At 37.9% G+C, this 13609-nt stretch overlaps 1 protein-coding gene across 10 annotated transcripts in view; it reads left to right on the forward strand.

Moving 5' to 3' along the window:
• The window catches only part of LOC124147998, a 434301-nt gene that overhangs the window by 302293 nt on the left and 118399 nt on the right, over positions 1–13609 (forward strand). For 2 of the 10 annotated variants that reach the window (XM_048398390.1, XM_046518909.2), the window contains exon 1: positions 12751–13551. The exons of 6 other annotated variants lie outside the window; for them this stretch is intronic. Coding sequence is in view for 1 of the 4 variants with exons in the window: in XM_046518909.2 (XP_046374865.2) it covers positions 13384–13551 (168 nt within the window). In the remaining 3 variants the exon portion in view is untranslated. Of the gene's footprint in view, positions 1–12750; positions 13552–13609 lie in introns of those variants that run through there. 2 more of the 10 variants (XM_048398393.1, XM_048398394.1) reach the window with 2 other exon arrangements.

The raw sequence follows: 13609 nt of genomic DNA on the forward strand, positions 1-13609 counted from the left end.
GGGGTTAAAGTATGCTATGGAATTTGATTCCTGTTAATTGTTGTCCCCAAGTTGGGTGTTATGGAGCAGTCGCTATTGGTGACATAATGTTAAATTAAATTAAAATTTGAGACATTTCAACATTGTGCAATTTGGGTTTGAAATATTGTTTGATGGTGGAAACCTTCAATAGGAAATTGGAACGTTGGCCAGGAAACTTGTTGGAGACATAATTGTTTTTTGGTTGGCTGTTTGTTGTTTAACCCCGCTATTCCATCTATATAACGGCGGTCTGTAAATAATCAAGTCTGGGCCAGACAACTCAGTAACTCACATCATCAGCATCAATCTAGACATAAGTGAAATTTGCAATACCAGATTCATTTGATAAGCTATTTGCCAACATTGGAAAGATACAGGTGTCTTGAGAATGTGCATGTCTGCAGAGCCTTGAGATGATGGGTACAGAGTCTTGAGAATGTGTCTATAGAGTCTTGAGATTCATCTTCCTAAGGAAATGGAGGTAACTGACTATAAAAGTTAAGTTTCCAACCTTTCCGAACTCAGCTGGGATTATGGAGTTATAATCATGGATATACATTTCAAAGTGGAGTTACACTCACTCACTCACTCGCACTCACTCACTCACTCACTCACTCACTCACTCACTCACTCACTCACTCACTCACTCACTCACTCACTCACTGAAGGCACTAATGACCAAACACTGACTGCAGTCCCACAACAGATACCTTTTCTTAAAGGGGCAGCCGTATGCCATCATGATCCTATTGACCATTGGCTACCATGGACAGATCACTTTAGCCATGTTGGACTAAACAGGCCCCTGATAGTGTTAGAGGTTAATCTAGCGTGATAAGATGTCAGGGGCTAACACCTCCAATGGCCATTGAAACCAATTGACCAGCAGGAGGTTCTCAAGCTGCTGCTGAGATAAACACTGCCGTGGACATGGATGACCCCGCGTGGCCACGTGCCACTTTAATCCCACATAAGTAGGAGGTGTCCGACAGTGAAGGCCGCACCTCCAGGGGATGGACGAGTATTGTCCTCTAACGGGAGAAAGCTGGCCTTTGACTTGCACTGAGCCTAGGCTCTTGACTGGCCATCATTTGAGGGCTTTGACAAGATGGCATTGAGTGTTGGAGTGCTTGTACAAAGGTTGTTGGTTGATAGGGGAAGTTTGGTTAGTTATTGTTGCCAAATGGTTTATGTTGGGGCCCCGGTCTCTCACTTTCTTCCTCTGTTAGACTGGACATCACACTATCTTTTGGGCTAGTATTGGACATCACACTGCATCATTGCTAGTATTGGACATCACACTGCCTCATTGCTAGTATTGGACATCACACTGCCTCATTGCTAGTATTGGACCTCACACTATCCTCTATGGTAGTATGGACCTCACACTATCCTCTATGGTAGTATGGACCTCACACTATCCTCTATGGTAGTATGGACCTGACACTATCCTCTATGGTAGTATGGACCTCACACTATCCTCTATGGTAGTATGGACCTCACACTATCCTCTATGGTAGTATGGACCTGACACTATCCTCTATGGTAGTATGGACCTCACACTATCCTCTATGGCAGTATGGACCTCACACTATCCTCTATGGTAGTATGGACCTCACACTATCCTCTATGGTAGTATGGACCTGACACTATCCTCTATGGTAGTATGGACCTCACACTATCCTCTATGGTAGTATGGACCTCACACTATCCTCTATGGTAGTATGGACCTCACACTATCCTCTGTGCTAGTATGGACCTCACACTATCCTCCATGCTGGTATGGACCCACTCATTCATCTGCCACTCGTTCGACGACCTCACACACAATGGCACCATGTTCAGTCAGAAGCAGTGTTTTCAGCATGTAGTTCAAGTCATGTCCCAAACCATTACACACATCCACAAATGTCCTTTGTATGTTGAAGGCCTATCACTCGGGTTGCCAGCTCCAGTTGACTGTGTGACGGAGGGTAGCAACGTTTTATCCATTAACTGCCACTGCACAGATGTTAACATCAAAACCAATTGTGTGTATGGGTTGGTAATTACAAGACAACGGTCACCTCCGTCTTTGAACACAGCTTCTTTAGAGCGGCCCTTTCAGTTGTTGGATATATTTCTTGTGTCTGTTAATCACCCAATTATATCAGTGCTTAGTCTCCGGTACCAATGTTCTCCGTACCGGCTTCGTCTCGCTTGAAGAATGCTTCCCCAGCGTCTACCGGTCACTGTTATCAAACCATGTAGTTGTCTACAGCACACCATTGTTTAGCACTTGTACCGACCATTGCATCACAAGCCATGTTTTGTTGGAACAGTGTCATCTGTTACACAGGCATGGAGTTGATGTACCCAGATGTTGCCGACTACCTCAAGGTGTCAAGGGAGGAGTGCGTGAATGTTGCTTTATGCCACAGTCTGCTGTATTACAACTTTATCATAGTAGCCTGTGAACAATAGTGTATAGGACAAACTAGTGATTAATATTCTGAGCAACATCCAAAGCTGTTGGAAGAAAATGAATCGCAATCAAGCCTCAAAGTCTGACCATCCAATCAGATTAAGTCTTCGTCTAATTGGTGGGGTTGGTGTGTTGCAGGGAAGGTGTTGGTGTGTTGGTGGGAAGATGTTGGTGGGAAGGTGTTGAAGGGAAGGTGTTGGAGGGAAGATGTTGGAGGGAAGATGTTGGAGGGAAGGTGTTGGTGTGTTGGAGGGAAGGTGTTGGAGGGAAGGTGTTGTAGGGAAGATGTTGGAGGGAAGGTGTTGGTGGGAAGGTGTTGGACAGAAGGTGTTGGAGGGAAGGTGTTGGTGTGTTGGAGGGAAGGTGTTGGAGGGAAGATGTTGGAGGGAAGGTGTTGGTGTGTTGGACGGAAGATGTTGGAGGGAAGGTGTTGTAGGGAAGATGTTGGAGGGAAGGTGTTGGTGGGAAGGTGTTGGACGGAAGGTGTTGGAGGGAAGGTGTTGGTGTGTTGGAGGGAAGGTGTTGGAGGGAAGATGTTGGAGGGAAGGTGTTGTAGGGAAGATGTTGGAGGGAAGGTGTTGGTGGGAAGGTGTTGGACGGAAGGTGTTGGAGGGAAGGTGTTGGAGGGAAGGTGTTGGTGTGTTGGAGGGAAGGTGTTGGAGGGAAGATGTTGGAGGGAAGGTGTTGGTGTGTTGGAGGGAAGATGTTGGATGGAAGGTGTTGGTGGGAAGATGTTGGAGGGAAGGTGTTGGAGGGAAGGTGTTGGTGGGAAGGTGTTGGAGGTAAGGTGTTGGTGTGTTGGAGGGAAGATGTTGGAGGGAAGGTGTTGGTGGGAAGGTGTTGGAGGGAAAATGTTGGAGGGAAGGTGTTGGAGGGAAGGTGTTGGAGGGAAGATGTTGGATGGAAGGTGTTGGAGGGAAGGTGTTGGAGGGAAGATGTTGGAGGGAAGGTGTTGGAGGGAAGGTGTTGGGAGGAAGATGTTGGAGGGAAGATGTTGGATGGAAGGTGTTGGAGGGAAGGTGTTGGTGGGAAGATGTTGGAGGGAAGGTGTTGGAAGGAAGGTGTTGGTGTGTTGGAGGGAAGGTGTTATTGAGATGATAATGTATCCTGGTGTAGCTAAACTTAGATAACAATTTTGACTAAGACTGAATGAGTGTCAAGTAAGCGTTGCGATTTTTACACACTTTTCATTGTTTCCCATTTATCATTATTAAAAACCAAAAGCCTTCTACACTCAGACTGAGGCAAATACACAAGCAGGGAGATGAGATGAAGATCAGCTGTTTAAATACTAATTCAATGCACACGTGGGGATTCCGGGTAGGAATAGAGGTCCCTGGCTACCTAATCCTAACGTAAGAGGCGACAAAATGGATCAGGTTGTCAGGTTCAGTGACTTCTTTTATTGCATGTCATTGTGCCCCAGTTGCCTCGATCGATGCTCATGACGTCAGTCACAGGATTCACACTGGATTAGTTAGATCGACATCATATGGATGGAATATTGGCAGATGCAGCGTTAAACAGCTGATACGAAGACAAAGTAATTCAGCATAGATACTAACTAAACCGCTTTAACACAGACGTCTTGAGAAGAAGGGTTGTGAATTACAATGCTGCTGTTTCTTGTTTCCTGAAGAAATGATACAGAAAAGAAATCATAGATACTTGGAATCCAGTTTCGGGAAGCAATCTTATAATCATGTCGTCTTTAAATAAAACTTGAAGAAAGAACTGCTTTGATAATTTCCTCCTTGTTGGTCCAGTGTTGTGTGTGTCTCTGTAATAACGTTCATCCAGGTTGGGTGCCAGCTGAACAAAGATAACTGCAATTTATCTTTTTTTTATCTATGTTTTATTTTTCAAATGTATGAAATTGATACTTACCTTAGGTGATAAATTGGTGATGTATCTGTTGTCATGGTAATCAAAACTGTCTGATAAATACTTTTGGACATGGCTGGTATCAAACAATTTCAGACATGAGGTGAATATTGGAGTTGGTATGCGAAGACATATATGGTTGTAAAGTTAACATTTAAAGTTAACACGTACAGTTTACATGGACAATCAAGCCTCTACATATTCTATTATATTATGCATTTATACACGGCACTTATCCAGATACCTTTGTTCAAATTCTGTTTACTTGTTCCTCACAAGTGGATCCGTATGTGTTCCAATTATTCTCAACTCCGTGAGGAGTATACAACCCAAGCTGCCTACGGGCGCTAGAGGGTTTTTACATCCACCTCACACATCGGGTATATATTCCCTGCTGGGTGTACAGAGGCACGTTTGAACTAAGTCACTTGCCCAGGGTGATGCTACATGTTTGACACTTGTGTTTTGGGTAAATGGTGTTTCCACCATATAAACATTTTGGAAATTGTAGGGTAAGTGTTCAAAATAGAAAAAAAACATGAAACTTATAAAATGTTGATTATTAGTGATTACTGAAAGGAGTTGTTGGTCTGGTAAAATAACCGAAAAGCAATTGAAAGAAATAAATATTTTGTAATGAAATGTGAAAAGGCTTCTCAGGGATAGAAATTGGCACTAGTCCTATAGTCCTTGCCAAACTCCCCATTATTAAGGTATCATAAGGACTAGTAGAAATATGCTCTTTTTAAGGGTTTTGCTTTATATTATCATTATAAGGACTAGTGGTCTAAAACTTTTTAGTGTCTAACACTGGCTTCTACCTTAAATTGGTCTCCAATAAAGTTGTTTTTCCATAACTGAAAGTCGACTCAGTGGAAGAGAGAAAATTGCAATCAAAACTAGTTTGACAAAATGACATTTGGTTTGTCAGCACCAGATCGTAGCTCGTGGCTTTCACCAAGGTGGTACACATTTACAATCTCCACAGTTTGAGGCCTCCTCCGTGGTCCAGTGGTAGAGCATCCGCCCGGAGAAGGTCCGGGGTTCTATCACAGGCTGCGTTGTACCAAGAGATGGTACTTGTTGCTACCCTGTCTGACGCTCGCCATTAAGGGGCTAAAAGAAGGACTGGTCGGCTCGGAGTCAATATACTGTGTCTGAGTGGGGTATTCATGTTAAACTGCGGCATGGTATCTCAGTGGGCTTGCGCTATAAAATTGGCATTAGTCCGGACTAGTACAAGCTCACTGATTACACTAACATTTATTTTCGGCAACAAAATATCTATTAATAAAATACATTTCTTAATTTTAAGAAAGGATTGGGGAGGGGGCCCAGGCCTGTTTTTGAAGATATATCCATTTGTCCCTGCCAACATGGTGTCAGTACATGAACTCATAAAATAGATGTTTGTTTGAATTGTTTACCTCCTATTTGTCCCTGATTTACTACAATCTGTACATTTGTAAATAAAATACAAATTGCACTTCAACATACTTCAAAAAGTTAACAAAACTATGGATGACAAAATGCTCCAGTGGCTAAGAAATATTAAACACCTGTTTCAGCAGTAGCACTGAAAGATCTGTGGAAATGTTTAAAAATTGGGCTTCAATATTAGATATCTACAATTTTCTCATGGTTTTGGGTTTGTTTGGCTGTAACAAACAGTTGGTGATGAAAAAATGTTAATGGATTGTTGAAGGATTGTGCTTTTAATATATTTAAATGAAATTGGATATTTACTATTAACAACAGTTCAAGTTATGGCCTTAGAGAATTAAAAAGTTTTTTAGAACCAGAAAAGTATCTTTATACAATTAGCCAATTCAGCTTCAAAACATTTAGGTGGAGTTTAGAGGGTTGAGACATGAGGTAGGTGGTAAAATGTATTTTGATGTATTTATGAGGAAATCTCTTTTTTATGATTGAGGTATTGAGAATAAATATCGCATTTTACATGTATGTTCTACTTTCGATGCAATTAGAATAAAATATTTACCCAAGACATGAATCACTGATGTAAATATGCATACATTTGAAATATGATTACTACAAAGGATTCTCAACAAATTACAATTTTTTATACTTATTTATTGATTATGCTTATGAAAGAGGAAAGTAATTGATGTACAATGTTAAATATTATGTATATTGCCACAACTGTACTTATAAATTGTTTTTTGCATGTGGGCCTATAACCTTCATACTGAATAAATTATTGATTTATTGGAAATTGAACAATAATGAACTTATCCTTAAACCTAAGCCCTTTTGTGTCTTCAAGAAATATATTTGTTGTTATTGTGTTTACTGTGCTGTATCTGTGATTGAATGAATATCATCAAAGTTGTAAATGTTTTCTTTAGATAAATATGATCCTTTAGAAGTTTAAAAGAAAGGAATATTCTCATTGATGTACCATACATGGTTGGCAGATGATAAAATAGAGAAGTTAGTGAAAACTACCCTACACCACATGCTATGGTCTGACACTGGGACAAAGATTTCAATACTTTCTAAATGTTACAAAATTAAATTAAATCAAATTGAGTAATTTCACAATTCAATGGTTTATATGTATGCTATATCAATCATAATATTAAACAGGAAAATTTCACGCTAAAATTATCAATATATATATATTAAAAATCCATATCATATATTCATTAATTCTAAAAGTTATAAATAGACAATTTAACTCAAAGCTACAGCACCAAAATTAAAGTAAAATTTTCACAATCTAATTGACAATATTTTTATGAAACTCATTCATAAGTTTTAAAAGTTATAAATTGATAAAAAAATCATTGCAACAGCACCAAATTCAAAAAGTAAAATTTTCACAATAAAATTAACAATAGCTTTATTAAACATATATTCATAAATTATAACAGTTATAAATAGATTAAACTAACTGTGATGAAAGTAGAAAACGAAAAGCCAACTATTTCCAGAGTTCCACAACAAAGTTGTCCAAGTTGAGCCACAGTTTAGACACAGCAAGGGCCTTGCACCGACTACCCTTCTCAGTCCGTCCGCCATGCTGATTCCTCACAGACAAACTGTACCCCAGCTACTTGTGCATAAACTGGTTTCGCTAATATTTCATCCTGGCCCTTTACATTAATGTTGGTGCGAGCGATCTGATTGGCTGGGCCAGACTCACGCCACAATATGGGCCTAGGCTTAATGTGGTGCACAAGTCAGTCAGGGCAGAGGAGAGAGAGGGTTGGGGAATGTAGGATATGGTAGACCGAGCCAGACAGTTTCCCCCTGGGTTGCCAGACAGGCTGCAGTGGAACACGTCTCCTATACTTTATACCGAAAGTGCTTATGTGCCAGTTCTGTTTCTTTGGGCTTACTCTCAATGCTGCAAATTATAACTGAACATTTTTAATGAGTTTGAGTTTGGATTATTCTTTTGAACTGAATTGGTTCATTACTATTTTCTTAAGATAAGGATTAACAGGAACGTTGTTTTTTACATTATTTTGTTAAGATTAGGATTAACAGGAATGTTGTTTTTTACATTATTTTGTTAAGATAAGGATTAACAGGAACGTTGTTTTTACATTATTTTGTTAAGATTAGGATTAACAGGAACGTTGTTTTTTACATTATTTTGTTAAGATTAGGATTAACAGGAACATTGTTTTATACATTATTTTGTTAAGATAAGGATAAACAGTAATATTGTTTTATACATTATTTTGTTAAGATTAGGATTAACAGGAACGTTGTTTTATACATTATTTTGTTAAGATTAGGATTAACAGGAACATTGTTTTTTTACATAATTTTGTAAAGATAAGGATTAACAGGAACATTGTTTTAAACATTATTTTGTTAAGATTAGGATTAACAGGAACATTGTTTTTTACATTATTTTGTTAAGATAAGGATAAACAGTAATATTGTTTTATACATTATTTTGTTAAGATTAGGATTAACAGGAACATTGTTTTTTTACATAATTTTGTTAAGATAAGGATTAACAGGAACATTGTTTTATACATTATTTTGTTAAGATTAGGATTAACAGGAACATTGTTTTTTTACATAATTTTGTTAAGATAAGGATTAACAGGAACATTGTTTTATACATTATTTTGTTAAGATTAGGATTAACAGTAATATTGTTTTTTACATTATTTTGTTAAGATGTAGGATTAACAATAACAGTTTAAGCTCTACAGATTAATTTCATTTTTATTTGTAGATAGTTACAATGTGGAATTTAATGAATTTTTGATGAGTTTTGATTTCTTTTATTTACAGATTACAAATTTGAAGGTGTTGTTTCTTCCTATTAATGTGGCATTACTATTCTTTCTTGAAATGGTAAATTCAAACTTTATTGACAAATCTTGTTTGTTAATTATTCAGTAATTGTTGAAAAATACTTATAGTCGAAATTAACTATCAGATTTAGCTCATTGTGAGTTATAGAAAGTGACTATGAAAGTATTGTATCAGTGTTATTATTGAAATATTTAGTTGTGAACTTCTGTTTCAACTGAAGCATGCTTAACGTCATGACAGATAACTGGTAGATAGTAGAAATTAAGTAAGTTGAGAAATCCTAAGCTAAACTAACCGTGAAGAAAAATGTTTATTGTTCTATCTTATTGTCCAATAATAGTAATTGTTTTAAAAGTAATCTAATAGTAATTATATTGAAAAATAAGGATGTATATTTTATAATGACACAGTATAAGTGTTATTGTTGTAATCAGACTATGTACTGAAGAGTTAATCTGGTTTAACTTCACATATGTATTGCCTTGCTACACAAATGGCAGCCTCCTCTATAGATTTAAATTGTATGATCAGATGTTATGAATCTTCAGAAGGATGCACTCTATGAACATCCAGATTATGTCCTCATTTTGTTGAGTAATCAGGAAACAACAGAAATAATTGATAAACGAGACGGTATATGAGATATCCATGAATGGCTTGTTGTTTAGGAAACATATGCAAATGTAGGGTCATAACGTAGACTGTAAATCCTTATGTGACAAAATGTGTGTTTTGCATTGTTTAAGGTTTTCTGAATTATTCTGTTCTGTTTATCCAAATGAGATATGTGCTATTAGGTCACACAACACAAGCTAAGTGTTAGATATCCCACCTGGGAAGGAAAAAGTGAAAAATACTTAGTTTGAGTTTTTAAGTTCAAAATTAGCTACATACTTCAGATAAATATGTATTCTGGCAATAAAACAGGAATTTGTCCTCATGGATACTAAATTTGAAAATAATTTTCTTGTGACTGGTTGTGGAATGTTCTATGACACGGTCACTTCATGGTCACTTCATGGTCACTGCAGGAGTACTGGGATCTGAGCACTTGTGCATCAGAAATAGGTCTTTAATTTGAATAAAGATTCTGAACTAATTAATTAGTGTCAGGTTTTTTTTAAACCGAACTTGAACAAAGTCTGACTTCCAATTTGAATCTTCCTCATGGATATTAATTATGTGAAAATAAGATTGTTGACTGATCTTAAAATATAATCTGAATATTGTAAGAAAATAATTGAAAGTTGATTATCGAGACAAGGTATTAATACTTTGATCTGATTATATCAGAAATAAGTTCTAAATCTGAATGTTTTAAAGTGAAAGTTGCAAATTAAGACCTGGCTTTAATACTGTGATGTTAATATATCCGACATAAGTCCTACAATCTGAATATTTTTTTAAAAAAATAAGTGAAAGTTACTTTTTCAGACCAAGTATTGATACTATGATCTGAATGTATCAGAAATAACTTCTTAATCTGAATGTTTTTAAATAAAGTGAAAGTTGCTAATTGAGACCTGACATTAATACTGTGATGTTAATATATCTGACAAGTCCTTCAATCTGAATATATTATTTTTTTAAATAAGTGAAAGTAACATTTTGAGACCAAGTATTGATACTATGATCTGAATGTATCAGAAATAAGTTCTAAATCTGAATGTTTTTGAATAAAGTAAAAAGTTTGCTAACTGAGACTTGGCACTAATGTTATGATCTGAATATACGAGAAATATGTCCTTAAATCTGAATGTTTTTAGATTAAGTGAAAGTAGCTAATTGAGACCAGCAATTACTCAAGGTTTGAACAGGCTTGGAAAGACCTCGAATTTTGAAGGCCCCACTTGAAAAGCTTTGATTGTTAGAGTCAGCCTTGGAAAGCCTTGAAAATTACCAAAATAGCCTGTAAAGCCTTGAATTATCCAAAATTACATATCATGTACTTGTTTTTAAAAGTATCAAAATTTATGGCTTAATTTATTTTATTAGTTTGTTGTGAAAATAAATCTTGTTGGAAAAATTTGTGATGCTCATACTGCATACCTATGTTCATAGGTCTTATGACTTATAGATGGTGTGCTGGATTTGAAGTAAATATTGACAGACTGAGACTTATAACCCAAATTAAACAGCCTTGAAAATGACAGTTGAAAGACTTGAATGTTAGTGTCGCATATCAGTTTGAACCATGTTAATATTTTGATCTGAAGATATCAGAAGCTCTCGAAATTGAATGTTTTAAAATTAAGTAAAAGTTGCTAATTGAAACAGCCATTTATACTATGATCTGAATATACCAGAAATAAGTCCTTAAGTCTGAATGTTTTTAGATTAAGTAAAAGTAGCTATTTGAGACCTGCCATTAATGTTGTGATCTGAATCTATCAGATATTATTAAATATGACTTTTTTAGGATAAAGGGAATGTTGCTAATTGAGACCAGGTATTAACACTTTGATCTGAATATATCAGAAGTAAGTTCAAAAATCTGAATGTTTATGAATTAAGTGAAAGTTGCTAATTGAGACCAGGTATTAATACTTTGATCTGAATATATCAGAAGTAAGTTCAAAATTCTGAATGTTTATGAATTAAGTGAAAGTTGCTAATTGAGACCAGGTATTAACACTTTGATCTGAATACATGTATATCAGAAGTAAGTTCAAAATTCTGAATGTTTATGAATTAAGTGAAAGTTGCTAATTGAGACCAGGTATTAATACTTTGATCTGAATATATCAGAAGTAAGTTCTAAAATCTGAATGTTTATGAATTAAGTGAAAGTTGCTAATTGAGACCAGGTATTAATACTTTGATCTGAATATATCAGAAGTAAGTTTTTAAATCTGAATGTTTATAAATTAAATGAAAGTTGCTAATTGAGACCAAGTATAATACTATGGTCTGAATATATAAAAAATAGTTCTTAAATCTGAATGTTTTTAAATTAAGTGAAAGTAGCTAATTGAAACAGCCATTAATGTCATGATCTGAATCTATCAGAAATAAGTTCTTAAATCTGAATGTTTATAAATTAAGTGAAAGTTGCTAATTGAGACCAGGTATTAATACTTTGATCTGAATCTATCAGAAATAAGTTCTTAAATCTGAATGTTTTTAAATGAAGTTGGTAATTGAGGCCAGCTGGCCTTGTAGGAGAATGAAGCAACACTTACTGCTCCGTATGGGCAGTTCAAGTACAGAGGAGTATGCTCCTGTGACAGGGCTCCCACCCCACACACTGGATCAAGACCAAGATTACCGTTAAACCTTGCAGGTAATTTTACTGTGACTCAGCCATCACACAAGCACTGGTGTATTATAGCGTAGAGGTCGGAGGTCAACCAGTGGGATTGACTATCTCCATAGCAACTGCCAATCAGAGTTGTACAATGTTGAGTCGAGTCGTCCTATTTCTGTTTTTCAAGCATGTTGGTGAGGCTGGTCCTTGTTACCTCCAAATTGAGACTGGAATATTTTTTGACACCAGTTTCTTTAAATGGGTCCAGAGATTCAAATCCTACAAGTTCACGATTCCATATTAAACACCTGTGCCGAGTGTCAAAGAGATCCTTCTCTTCGTCGTAAGATCTCTCCACTCAGCCCTGCTGCGGCTGGAGCCGTGTGTCGGTAGCTCGCCCGCCTCTCTTGTTCTTGCTAACTGGCTCACCCTGCATGGCAGGTCAGTTGGCTGGCTGATACCACAGTGTCACAGGGTAGCTACGCAATGCTTACATAGGCTGACATGGCATGGGTGACCTAGATTAAGGTCATGTTCTATATACTAGCAAGCAGGCTTCTCTCGTGTGTCTCCTCTCACACTGTGTCCTCTTGTATTAGCTGCGTCAGGGAACAGACTGAGGCAGATCAATGAATTTCAGAGAAGACATGTCCCTTCCTTTCTCCTGGTCCTCCATCCTCGTCCTCAGCCTCCCACATGGTATACTGACAGTGTCTAGCACACAAAACACATACATCCCTGGTACTCCGAGTGAGATCTGTGGTGGGGACTGAGAATGTACCTGGTGTAAATTGGGAGTTACCCACCACCACACTGTGGGCAGCTTGACTCTGCTGGCTGGCTGGCTGGCTGGCTGGCAGGCTGGCTGGCTGGCTGGCTGGGTGAGTTTACAATAGTCAGACGGTTCAGTACTGTGACATGGTGCAGTCAAGGTTACTGGGGCCCTGCAGGTCAGCCAACCACTCTTTGTCAGATAACGACTAAACATATTTTGTGGATTCTTACATTTTACATGAGGCAAGATACTCCCCCCGATGGTTGTGACAGGCTTGTGACTGTGAGTATGGGGTATTTCCCACTGCCGTTGTCTCGTGTTAGATAATGCCTAGCTGTGTGACCTCCTCGGCAGTCAGTCGAGGACTTATAGGCATTTTTGTGTTGGGGATGAGAATATAAACGCGTCTCGTCCCGATTTGGCTCGGGCTAGGCTGGGGCCAGATGGAAGGGAGAAGTCCATAGTGGGTGAGAGAAGTCACGTGTTAGGAGAATAGACGCTATGCTACTGGTTACTTCCTATTGGGCTGACCTCTTCTGCCAGCCATGCGACTCACTCAATGGCAGACTCCGCCATCAGAGAGAGGAAATCTTTCCAGGACATGGAGGTATTTCAGTCTGGATGTTGTGTCACTAGTGGACTTATCACGCAAAAAGTGATCGTCTGCACTTTGTTGGATCTTTAGAAATGGCGGGAAGGGATGATGAGCGAAGCAAGCCCGTGGCTAGACTTATGCAAAGTGGCCCCACAGCCCGGACTAGCACAACATGTTGGACTGACCTCACTACTTCTCCTTTCTCAGCGCTTTTTGAGACTTTTGAAACGTCTCGAGTGATTTTGTGCGCTCTTTTCAAGGTAAGTATACCGACAAGCGTTGGGGTGATTAAGCCGGGTAAGTGCATGCACCAGACGT

This window comes from Haliotis rufescens, unplaced genomic scaffold (genome assembly GCF_023055435.1).
Source record: "Haliotis rufescens isolate VD_foot unplaced genomic scaffold, xgHalRufe1.0.p SCAF_18, whole genome shotgun sequence".
Lineage (NCBI taxonomy): Eukaryota > Metazoa > Mollusca > Gastropoda > Lepetellida > Haliotidae > Haliotis > Haliotis rufescens.